The following is a 12,570-nucleotide window of genomic DNA, read 5'->3' on the forward strand; positions in this document are numbered from 1 at the left end:
TCAGGTGGAAAGGATTCAGTTGCCACTGAAGTACAGAGCATTAATACATACCGCTTGGTTACCCTAGGCAGGTTGCTCACTCACGGAGCACGCAGTATTCAATGGCACACACTCTCCACACCACACAAAGGCAATTTAACAAGTAAAAATAGATGGATATAACCTTTGTTTTGCATCCATAAAACGCTGCTCTGTGCACTTCGAATTCAGACACATGGCAAGTCACCATCAACTGCCTAAAGCCAGTGTCTTTGTTTACCTTCCAAACACACATAAAATAGCTTAAATTAACAGAGCACAACCTTTACCAGCTATGTAACATTTTACTGAATAATTACAGCTTCCAGACATTTTACAAGATGTACCAAATTCAATTATAATTACAGGAGAAAACATATGCAGCGAAATACTTAAATATCTACATCTCACAAATCAAACTGACTTCTCCATACTAATCTGAAGTAACCAAGACAGAATGAGAAAGCCAATACACCATAAAGCATCGGAAGGGGGAAGAAGTGGGGTAGAAAATACATTTGATTAAAAGGCTGCATGGAAAAACACATTTCAGTTTTGAGATTGCCCTTTGAAAGCTCTGCCACCAGTGAATACCCCCACCGTTGGCTTTCAGATTTAATAGTTTTGGCAATAGCCAAAAAGCTTTCCAAATACTTTAGACATTTTTCAGGTACTTCATCTCACATCCTTTTCCAGTCTTTATTTTGAAGAGAATCTTACCAAAAAGCTTTATATTACATCATTTATACAACATAGCTTTTTTTTTTTCTGTCTTCAGATTTGAAGCAGTTGGTCAAAACCTCAAATGGTTTAAATACAGTCTAAATTTAGGTTACAATAATCAAACTTATCTTAGATTAAGTGAGTGTAGAGCTGTATTCCACTACTTTAACAGACCCCTTGTCCCCATAACAGAACCACAAACACCGATAATACAAAAATATGACCAGGCTTACTGTTAGTGTAACACTTCTAAAAAGTAACCAAGACCTTCTATTTTAATTGGTGCTTTTCATTTACACAGAAAAAAAAAAAAAAAAGAAAAGAAAAGAAAAGAAATTGTCCTTAAGAACCTAGTGTAATGTAGAAGGATGATTTTCTCCATACCTATTTTTCATTTTCTGTGGTATCTTATAAAATGTATGTCTTCTTTACATTACACATCGAAATTTCTCTTTAATTCCTTCCCACAATGTCATGATTTAACTGGAAATCTTGCTTATCCAGAGACACTTAAGCAACCTGATAATACAGACTAACGTTCAGTAACAGTTGTAATCCACTGCAACAATGCTGTGGTCCTTACAGTACTCCACCCTTTTTTCTGTACTTCTGTATGGTTTTTCAATCCTTTTTGGCTGAAAGAAGCAATTCGTTTCCTCTTTAATTCACTCCAGCTACCACTTCCACAATTTAAATTCCTCAACCTCCACTCACCAAACACACACCTCCTCAACAACACCTCCTCAGATCCAGACTGAGATTATGCCCTTACCCTTCAGTTTTCAGAGGGCAAACAGGTGCACATTTGCAAGACTGAATACCAGATTAGGCAACGGATAAACTGAGTCACTGAATTTCACTACAGAAAGACAAGTTTTCACTACAGTAGGGGGGGGGGGGGGAAATTACTCAATTCTCTTAATACTGTTTAAAAAAAAAAAAAAAAAAAAAAAAGAAATTCTGTTCTAGGCATTCTGTTCAAACGTTATTTTGTATTGCTCCTCCCCTCTCCAAACATCATTTCTTACCTCTGGCCACATTTTCTAGATTGTATTGATATATCCCTATTCCCAACACTCAACACCTTAGGTTTTTCCTTCCTTTCATTCTTTCCTTTTTACCACACATTTTGTTATAGTTTCTATTCTTTTGCTTCAGCCTGAAAACCCAGACTGATTGACTGCAGTTTCTACAGCCCAAACAACCACATGGCAGTTTTTTATTTTCCTCAGAACGTCTTCCAGAAATCAGACTATTGTGCTTGAAAGCCTGGATTCCTATTTCTTTTTATATGCAAGGCAGCTACAGTTTTCTTTTGATCTTAATTATTTCTGTCTCACTGACAAGAAAGGAAAAAAAAGACTAAAGCTAGACAACCCCTCTACAAAAAATCTGTTTGGTACATCTCAACTTCTCATTTACATTAAGCAGGCAAACTGCAGAAGAGATAGATGTTAGTTGTTCTCTCTATTCAGAGCTAACACTAAGAACAGAAGCAGCACAATATTTAAGCTAGGAAAAACGTGCATTTTCATTTTACACCCACTTCTGCAGTGTAAGCCCTTAGGCATGCACAGAAGTTCGGCTCTGGTGCAGGAGTCAATATTAATCAATTGTTCTATTCTGCCAAGCCAAAGTGCCTTAAGAACATGACGACCAAATGAAATACTTTTCTTTCAAGTCTTAGACAATATGCTTCTGTGAATTCTTTTGTGAGAAACGCATCTAGATCATCTTTAGCACAAGGATTACTTAATTGAGAATTTTTGAAAATTGCAGCACTCCTTTTGATACACAAAAGCCTAAAAACTCTTTGCAGGAAAGCCATATTTGATGCACTCATCACTAATAGAGGGACTTTCATAATGTATAATTTTTTCTTTGTTAAGCAGAAAATAGAAGTCAGCTAAAGTGATAACACATAAGGAGGACATAGAATTGCAATCAGTGTATTACGTAGACAAAACAAATCTAAAACTCTTCCCTGTTCTCTCCCCTTGTCAAAGGGAGACCAACAAAAATCAGATCTCTAGATTGAAAAAGCTTCGCCTACCATGATCAGAGAACGCCAGTAGTTTTGGCTAGCATGATTTGAAGCTTTCAAAACAGTGATCACTACTGTAAACTACCAATAAACAAGAAGCCAGTACAAAAATCCAGAGACCAAGGGTAGAATTTAGCCCTGCTATTAAGACATAAGCTCCATGTTATGGCTTCCTCCTTTCCAAGTAAGAGATTAAATAAGAAAAAAAAAAAAAAAAAAGTAGGAATTCAAGGACTGAGAAAAGCATGGGCTAAAAAACCTTCATTTTGAGCACAAACCACAGCAGAAAAAGGATGCAGCATGTCTTTTAAAACATGTTCTCCTGTTCCCCAAGTCCCTGCTCCTCCTAGACCAGAACCCAAAGCAGTCTCTGTAACACACTCTGTAGCACACTAAAGGACTAGCACCACAGGCTTAACAAATGCTTTAGAAAATCAGAGGGGTGGGACCACATGAAGTACTGAATTCCAAAGTTTATAAACAATTTAGGCTTGAAATTGACTCATGGGGGCAAATATAATCACTTCAGAATTTTATCTTTATCTTACAGAGTGTAGGAAAGCATATGACTAGTGTCCAGCCAACTTTGACTTAAAATATGTTATGATCACTCAGTATATTGAAACACTTAAACAATTTTTATACTAAAAGCATAATTTTTACAGAATTATGAGATATGACAACAAATAAGCAAAGGGCAGTAGTACTTTGAACACAATTTGAACACCTGTAATGCCAGTCTACAAAAATAATTATTTTAACATACTAATTTTTTATTGAAATATTTCCTAGAATATAACTGCAGTTAGCTAACCCTCACTCCTTTTCCTTAACTACACACCTTTAAATCAGTCTTAAAGGATCATCATGCAATTGTATTTGTGATGAAGAAAAAATCCACTCCTTCAGACTTTACAATTTTTCTTCAATTCTGAGGATTCTATCAGGTAAATGGATTATTTGAATATTTTCCTCCAAAACACTAAAACAAAAGTAAACTAAGTATGGACCCACATCACCTCAAGCTTTAAGGAAAAAAAATAGTAAAAATGTCAAAACTTTTAGAAGCAATCTATAGATTATAATACATATTAAAATGTAACAACTTGGAATTACCTTGCCTTTCCAATCTGACAGGCTCAATGAATCAATATTTTCACCCAACTGCAAGACAGGCAAGCTTAAAAGGAACTGCCAAAAACAGTCATCCAGCCTTTTTGGGGTACACCACCATCCAGATCAGTTTTAAAAATGGAAACAGGTCCTCAAACTACACAATTAATTATGTATCCAAACCCAAGTTCTAGGTTCTTAAATTTAACATATTGCAATGACATAATCAAGAATGTAATCGGGAGAGAAAGATCTAAATTTTTTATTGGAATGTGAACAAAAGGTATGTAGGTGAGTATACTTCTGACTCAGGTAAGGAAATTAGGATGAGAATTCATGTGAATTACATCTCTGGTGAGTAAGAGAACATTTCTACAGGCTGTTGGAGCAGAGGTCCTGTAAAGATATAAACTCATGCCTCCTCTTTAAAAAGATATTGGAACACTTCAGTATCTACACAGTGTTTACTAACTTTGTGAAATTTCTGCCCTGCAACAGGGCAGACTTTATGAAATTTGTATCCTGTTGGCATCGCTGACACCCGCATACAAACCATTTATATCACATTGACTATCGCCCCACACTAACAAGGTTTTCCCAATTCTACTCCTCTTTCAGTTTTTAACATTTCCGCAATAACAATTGTTAAGCGTTTATTCAAATTCAAAATCCACGTAGATATTCTAGGCAGTAGGAAAGAGGTTATGCATTTATCAGATTCCAGTGCTCTTCATGAATAAGACTAACATCAGCACACTGCATAATGACTTGAGATGAAGTTCACATGGAGGTGCAAGGAGATAGATAAATGATGTAAAATGTAAGGTAAATGACTGAAAACATAATTGCTTTAAAATTTAAAGTAATATTTACTTGATACAGTACACTTGCAGATTACCTTTGAACTCTTTTACTAAAAGCATTTTTAATCATCAGGCTTAAATATACTAATTCTACAATAGGGGAAAAGAGGCAAATGATGCCTTCTGGATCAGCCACGATAAACCAATACACTACAAATAAGCCACTGGTGAATAGGAACTATGGGCAAGGATACCAAAGAGATCCACAATCACCACATGTGAAGTCCCATCTTTAAATAAACTCTGGAATGTTATTCTACCTAAAATGGCCAGCATGCAAAGTGCTTTTCAGTTGTCAAAAGGCATGCTACTTTCAATTTTTATAATTCTCTGGTAAATTATATTTAATACCAAAAAAAAGTCTAAAAAGCTTTTAGTCAAATCTGGACATACTGGTCTCCACAATTATTATTTGCTGCAATGTTTATAATTTAATCTTAATAAATTATTTTTGATGACTTGTGTTTCATGTCAGCATTTCTTCTCTCAGCCAGTCAGTCATTACTCAGCAGAGGAGTCACTAGGAAGTTCTTATTACCACCTCTCACTCATCAGCAATTTTCATTTTACTGAAACGTTTTAAAGTGCATAAAAGATTTTCCTCAGAGTTACTTATATGTAGTTATTTCACTTATATTTCAACATGCACGACCATAGCTTCTATTAAATGACTGGTTCTCAAAGAATCTGGTATGACTTGGGTGCCCGCTGCAGAAAGCCCTGAAGCTGATCTTGTATAGTGCTAGAATTGCAAGTTTCAGAGTTATAAATTCTAGGCACTTATCTCTGGATTGTTGAGGACCACTGAAAATTCTTTTCCTTTCCCAGACAAGTAGGGTCAATTCTTAAAAAACACAAAGTAAGCAGTTTAGAATTCAGATAATGGATAACGCCTACAGGTAAATAAATAAAAATACAATGTATTCATTTGTTTAATTATAAATATTTCTAACACAGTTTTGACTGTTATTAGTTCCAAATACATTTCTTACATCTTCTAGCAATGACCATTTCTGGCAATACCACCTATTAAAAGTATAAAAAGCAAAAAAAAAAAAAAAAAAAAGCCAGGTAACTTTTAATAAACACTACCATAAATATCTCCCAGATTACATCTGAAGATATTTACAAAAAGGAGAACAAGTGTAAAAGTAGGAAAAAAATTAAACAGAGGAAATTCACTGAAGTCTCTACACAGTAATTTCTTCACAGTAACTCAACATACTCTGGCTAACCACATAAAGCTGACACCACCGAGGAGAAAAACTTGATTTTTCTGAAGTGCTGTTGGTAATCACAATGGTGGCAAAAAGATTCCAGGTCATGGTACTTAAGAGAAGGCCAGCGCCTGTTTGAAAGAATTTATCTCATAGAAAAGAAGAACTGTGAAACAATCACACAGTTGAAATATAACAATTAGTTTAAGGTTGGCAGGTTCCACTGGAACAAACTCTTCCTAGCTAATCTTAATATCTCCCAAGAACCTTTAATGATATCTTGAAAGAAACTAAACAAGTGCAAACTGACTGCAAAGGGACACAAATTGAAAAACTAAATGTATATTGTATATTTTCAGGCAGTTTTATTTGCCTAACTAACCCTCAAGTCTGAAGTTCTGAATTGCAGTAAATATGCTCAGACAGATTCTCCAGTGGACTTTAAGTCAAGTAGCTTTTCAAATAGATTTTGCCATGGAATTTGTTGTCTGCAACTCTAATGCTCTTCCAGAAACAGAAGCAGTGCTAACAGCCCAGGAAGCCTACAGCTAAAGTAAGCAAGGTATGGTGCTGAGGTCACTGCAATTTCAGAAGCTTTTCAGCCATTTACGTGATTTCTTCAAAAATGGTATCAACATAAAGATTTCTTCTGTCAAGTCTATAGTATCTCCAAATCCACATGACGAACATCAGGATTTCGTTGCTGAAATTAAAAAATATGTTTTTAATTGAAAATATTCAAACATTTTTGCACATGGATACAAATAATCAATTCCTCATATAATATTGGCAAATGCATAACAAATCCATTTTTCTTGTAATCTCTGGACTATTTTGAAATAAGAATAACTTCAACAAACACAGCTTTTATTATAGCAATTTTGAAGACTAAGTCATCTTTTTATTTGACAAATACTCTTTAATTTCACCACTGAATTAGCTCTTATGCTTTATATAGTATTAAACAGCTCTTTTGATTTTAAAAAGGCAATTACTTTTATGTAAAACTGTCCAAATAAAACTTTCTTAAAGTTATATGCATGTGTTTAACAGGCACTTTCCTGAATAATGGATAACTTCTGAAATGGCATTCTGTTGCATGCCATTGGATCTATTTATAAAGATTTAAAATATTATTTCCATTAAGAAATATGCATTCTCTGATGGGGTAGAGATGTTATCATCACTACATGAACTATACAATCTATGACAGGTTTATTGAGAGTCACCTACTTCAAACTCATCCAGCCTGTGAGTATGACTTGTGTATTCAGTAAAGCATATTCAACGGCAACATAATCACTGAAATCCCTGACTATACCAAAAAGTAGTATTCATGTTAATAAAATAATTAGTTATGAGCCTGCTGCTCAAAAACCATGAGGAACTGGATCTGCTGATGCAATTACACTCGAAAACATTTTGATTTATAAACAGCACCACTCTAGGGAAATAAACTGAAACTAGAATATTTATCAAAAATTATAGGCAAGGATGGACATACTCTTGAGCAGTGTCTCCCCATGAAGAGAAAAGAGAGTCATAACAGGACTGTATTTGTCTGGCAATCAGTATACTTACAGTTCTATATTCACACCAGAAAAGGTGTAATTAACAGCCATGAAATAAATAAACAATTAAAAATAGCAATAATCATTTGTTACACCAATCAAAGGATATTTAAATTGTATAACAAAAAAACATAATGATAAGAAGTAATGACAGGCTTTTAAAAGCAGTAAGCACTGTGCTGCTTCAACATCAGCAAAAGCCATTGAGTAATTAGAGCACTGAAATGGTGATACCAGTTTTGACTACATGCTAAGTACCATGTTAAAAAAAATTAAATTGAAAAAAAATTGCTACTTTAGAACCAAAACAAAATTCAACAGCATGTAAATAACCTGACACTGAGAATACCCTAGCATTTACAGAGGCACAGTGAGTTCTCATTTCATGGAAACTGTGTTATGCAACAGTATAAAATTGACCAAAATGCAAAACAGATCAAAGGCAAAGGGTTTGCTGCTGTTCAGAATTTAGCTAGTGAAACCACAAGAAAATTGGCATTAAGATCATCAACCTTTTTCCCTCTTATGTTTACAAACACAATCACAAGAAATAGAACCAATGGTATTGCATACTCTGATATATTTTAAACATTTCCTATTAAGTAGCTAATTTTTACCTTTAGGTCTTTCTCAAGTCTGTCTACTTCAGCTCCCAGTGTGTCAATGATATTCTCACCATGCTTAAGCATGAATGCTTCTAACTCTTCAAGGGTCTTCACTTGCTGAATTTCCTAGCAAGAAATCAAATTTAAGACATTGAGAAGGTGAGAAAGGGGGAGGAGGGGAAAATACTTATTCTGAGTACCACGTGATCAATTCATCTTAAAATCCACCATTACTGTGAATGATGATGTAAATACTGCTCCTCAACAATGTAAAAAACCCCTCAAAGACAGTTGGTAAGAACTAAGACTAGGAGACCAAGTGCATAACAAACTGAAAGAATAAGGTTAAGAAAGACAGGAGGCTACATCCACTCCTCATCTCCCAAAAAAACAGACATCAGAAGCACCAAAGAAGGTATCACCATGTTATCATAAGCTTTCCTTACAGTTCTCACACCAAGAACCAAGCCGGCCAGAAGCCACCCTATACCCTCTAATATCTTTGTCACCAGTTAGATGATACAGTTGCAATGCAGGACGAATAGGTTATTGGTAATAGACTGATAATAATCAAATAGACAATTTGTCTTGTGCATACAACTACAAAACAACATCAATTTCTCTTCTGTCCCATTACTCTAAAACTGAAAAGACTAATAATGTACTTGAATGAGCTTAAAAAATGTCCCCCAACCACACTAATGTGTGACTAAGACAAGGGCAAGTCTAACAAGCAAAATAAATGAGATTAACCTGAATGACAGCACTTCAACTCATAGATTTCACACCTTTAGAATAAGCAGTGTTGATATCAATACAGGATAAGCCAGTTATTTAAAAAACAAAAATGCACACCAAAAGGCAAGCACTATGTCTGCCCTTGACTATGAATGATGGAGTCCTGCTGAAAGGGGCTTTTCTTCAATGTTGGCTTGACAACTGACACAGGGTTACTACATGGAGCTACAATGACCTGTATATGAAGCAGTTGTCAATCTAGAACCAACCCAAGAAAAGAAACAGTGAAGGTTCTACGCAAGGGAAGGGAATAGTGGGTAAAGAACAAAAATTAGCAAGGACGCAAAGGAACTGGGACTCAACAATTAAAAAAAAAAAAAAAATCAAGCAAACCTGCATTGCCCCAGTTACACAAACTTAATAGCACTATTCCTTCCAAAAACATATTAAATTGAAATCCAATCCACACACAAATCACATATTGCACTATATAATATACATCTTTTATTACTATTAAAGGGTAGTGCTTTTTATAAACTCACACACTGACTAATGGCTTAAAAATTTGCAGTAATTAAATGTAAATTCAGATAACTGCTAAGTCATGTTTAATGGACAGACATAATATGCAGACATCTAATCTTCATTTTGAAAGGGTAGCAAAGAAAAATCTTACAGCTACGCATACAGATGCGTATAAGAAATTGCTACCAGTGAAAACAGATGGATAAGCAAAAACATTTTGCCTACTTAAAACTCTCTGTAGTTTAGACAAATCATTCTTTACTTCAAACTTCATAGCTTTGCCAAGTAAAATTCAACTGAGAGGGGTTTTGCATTTCTGTATTGAAGAGAGGGATTAAAAAAAAACTTCTCTGAACTACTCTAGATTCGGAGACAGACACAGATGTTTAATGCTGTCAAAATGCTAAGTCATGTGATGCAAGCAATCCATACTCAAGCCCAGTCTGAATGGCAGGACCTGTAAACCGTAACTGCATCTTCAGCACCCAAAGTGAATGCCTCTGCCAAAACAGACGCTTATTCTCACGTGACAGGCCTCTAGTTTTAACCAGAGTTCTTGCAACTTAATAAATACTTATTTGATGAACTATGTTCTTAATAAATATATAAATATTTATTAATTTATATAATTTATATAATATTTATTAATAAATAACATGATTTTAGACAAGTCTGCATTTTCTAGTGAAAAGCTGAATTAAAAATCTGCCCTTCTTCCTACCCAGCCCTCGCTAAGCTTGTTTCTATAATGGCTCTATTTCAGCAGCACATTAACACGATTCTGTCTGCAGATGCAGTGTTCGGAACACATTAACACAAAGTAAAGACATCTACAAACCTTCAAAATGAAGAAGTCATTTTCAAGTCTTGAAAAAACTTTTTTTAAAACATACTTGAAGTTAGAAAGCAAAATCAAATGCTGGAGGTAACAAAATCATTTTGTTTAAACATACCTGTAGCAGCTGTTCAATGTCTTGTTTTTCCAGGTAAGAACGAGTAACGACCCGCCCATCAAAGTCTACTTCTGCCTTGAATCTCACTTTACTCATTCCCATGTCTGTGGCTTTCACATCATGAATTGCTCTGAAACGCAGAGTTTTTAAAGAAAAGTAGAACACCACTAAGTAAATAACTAGCTAGTTTGACTTCTGGCGTTAACAATATTGATACAGTAACATGATCAATTAATTTTAAAAAGGTCACTGCCTTTGACTAACGTATCCTCATTTTGTTACCACACATTTCCATTAAATACTTTATATTTATTTAATCATTGCACCTCTTCCACGGATACCTGCTACACCAACACAAATATCCCATATCCTTGAAGGGCTCACTACAATAAGAGACAGACTACAAGAAGCAAGGTAGATTCAGAACTAGATTAGTAGTATTTGAAAAACAAGCTTTTAAGTTCAACTTATTTGCTACTACGCAGGGTTTTTTTGTTCTTGTTTTGCCTTCTCCTACTCTAGAACATAATTTATTCTGCAATGAAAAAAATACATACAACTACTGAAAAATTTTCAAGTATCCTCAATTCTGACATGAAGAAAAATGATACATTGCCAGATATTGGAAGTACTCATTGCAATTCCAAAAGCGTCCTTTCCTAGATAACTACACAGTCTGTAAAGATATGATTTGGAGAATTTCCCATTCTTATTATTCCTATTTCCTATATACTTAATATATGAAAAAGTTGTGGATAGTGTATTTGGAACTCATTTTTACAAGTTTCAAAATTTTGAAATTCTTTATTCCAACATTTCTGAGGCAAAAGAGCAAAACAAATATCTGAGGTCAACTGCAGACAAAGTTCTCGTGAATGTTTTATTGACAGAAAAATTCAATCTTAAATTTTTAAATTCTAACGTAACATTTAGACAAAGCAATAAAGCTCACATGATAGGAAGTACTATTTTTTTCCCATTTGTTTTACTAAATTGTGCAATTTCACAGCATCTTTAGAATTAGCATGCCCTTTTCTCTTAAGCAAATTTTCTCTTCCCAACCAGAAAGGTTGCTTCCCATCTGAATGCTTATAAATTAGAAATAACTTCACAAGAGGTGCAGGGAGAAAGCAGAAGGCAAGTATTTCTGAAGTAGCCTGTTCTCCCTACAGAGAGCAGCCAACAGAGAACAGGAGGCAGAAGTTTATGATTATCAGTTACAGAAAGTGTTTGTGGAAATTCTCTTATAATACTCTAATTCTATTTCTTTGTGTGTCAAGAACTTTAAAAAAAAAAAAAAAAGAAATAGAATGAACTAAATATAGACACAGCGAAAAAAATCATAGCAAATATTTAAGCAGATTAGAAGTACTATCAGCGTACTGGTAGCAATAAAGAATTTCCAGCTCCAATCAAATTTGTACAGCAATACTGTGGGACGCTACCAAATCAAAACGATATTAACTGGAGTTAACTTAACTTGCATCAAACCATCTTCTCATACAAGAGGGTATTTAAGGTAACAGATGTGTTTCAATGAGGGTTATTGAAGGGAATTCAAATCCATGAGATTAAAAAATGTTGAAGATACATCAAGAGCTAAGAAAGAAGATAAAAGATCTGTCAGACCCTAATTAGATGATAACTTGATAACAGAATTCAGTGGAATGATGCATATTCTGTAAATGCAGAAAAAAATCTACCTACTCATAACCTGCCCAGGGAAGATAAGACCATAAGTCAAGGGGAGAAAATCACAATTCCAAATACAAGCATACCAGCTAAAGCTTAAGTTACAAAGCTTGTTGGTGGCTAGAACATGCTGTGAACTCAACTAAGGAAAAAAGCAAGTTCCACACTTGACTATTGTCAAGAAGTTCAATTTATGAGTTTTGAGCCATCAGTAGTAATTTTTCATGTTTAAAAAAAAAAAAAAAAAAAAAAAGATTTTACAACAGAACAGTAGCACGATTACCTAATAGTTTTTACAATTAATTAAAATTGAGGATGAAACTGTCACCAAAAATAGTTGACGCCTAGGGGCCCATGATTACATTCCATAAAAACAGGATGAGGACAGTCTGTACCAAGTCATATATTTTATCTCACAGTTCCAAAAGCTTAACCTCCTAACGTTTCAGTTAAACTCAACACAAAGGTTTAGGCACCAAAAATTTGTGAACAAGAGTTACAAATGGAA

At 34.5% G+C, this 12,570-nt stretch overlaps 1 protein-coding gene across 1 annotated transcript in view; it reads right to left on the reverse strand.

The window, feature by feature from the left end:
• Positions 1-4,142: 4,142 nt before the first annotated feature.
• SLC30A9 (solute carrier family 30 member 9) overlaps positions 4,143-12,570 on the reverse strand; it is a gene marked incomplete at its 5' end in the record, with an annotated part of 33,913 nt that continues 25,485 nt past the window's right edge. The window contains 3 exons of the mRNA XM_032186346.1: positions 4,143-6,681; positions 8,167-8,280; positions 10,371-10,500. Of these exons, the coding sequence (XP_032042237.1) occupies positions 6,637-6,681; positions 8,167-8,280; positions 10,371-10,500 (289 nt within the window). The remainder of the gene's footprint in view (positions 6,682-8,166; positions 8,281-10,370; positions 10,501-12,570) is intronic.

Source organism: Aythya fuligula, chromosome 4, assembly GCF_009819795.1.
Source record: "Aythya fuligula isolate bAytFul2 chromosome 4, bAytFul2.pri, whole genome shotgun sequence".
In the NCBI taxonomy this organism is placed as follows: Eukaryota; Metazoa; Chordata; class Aves; order Anseriformes; family Anatidae; genus Aythya; species Aythya fuligula.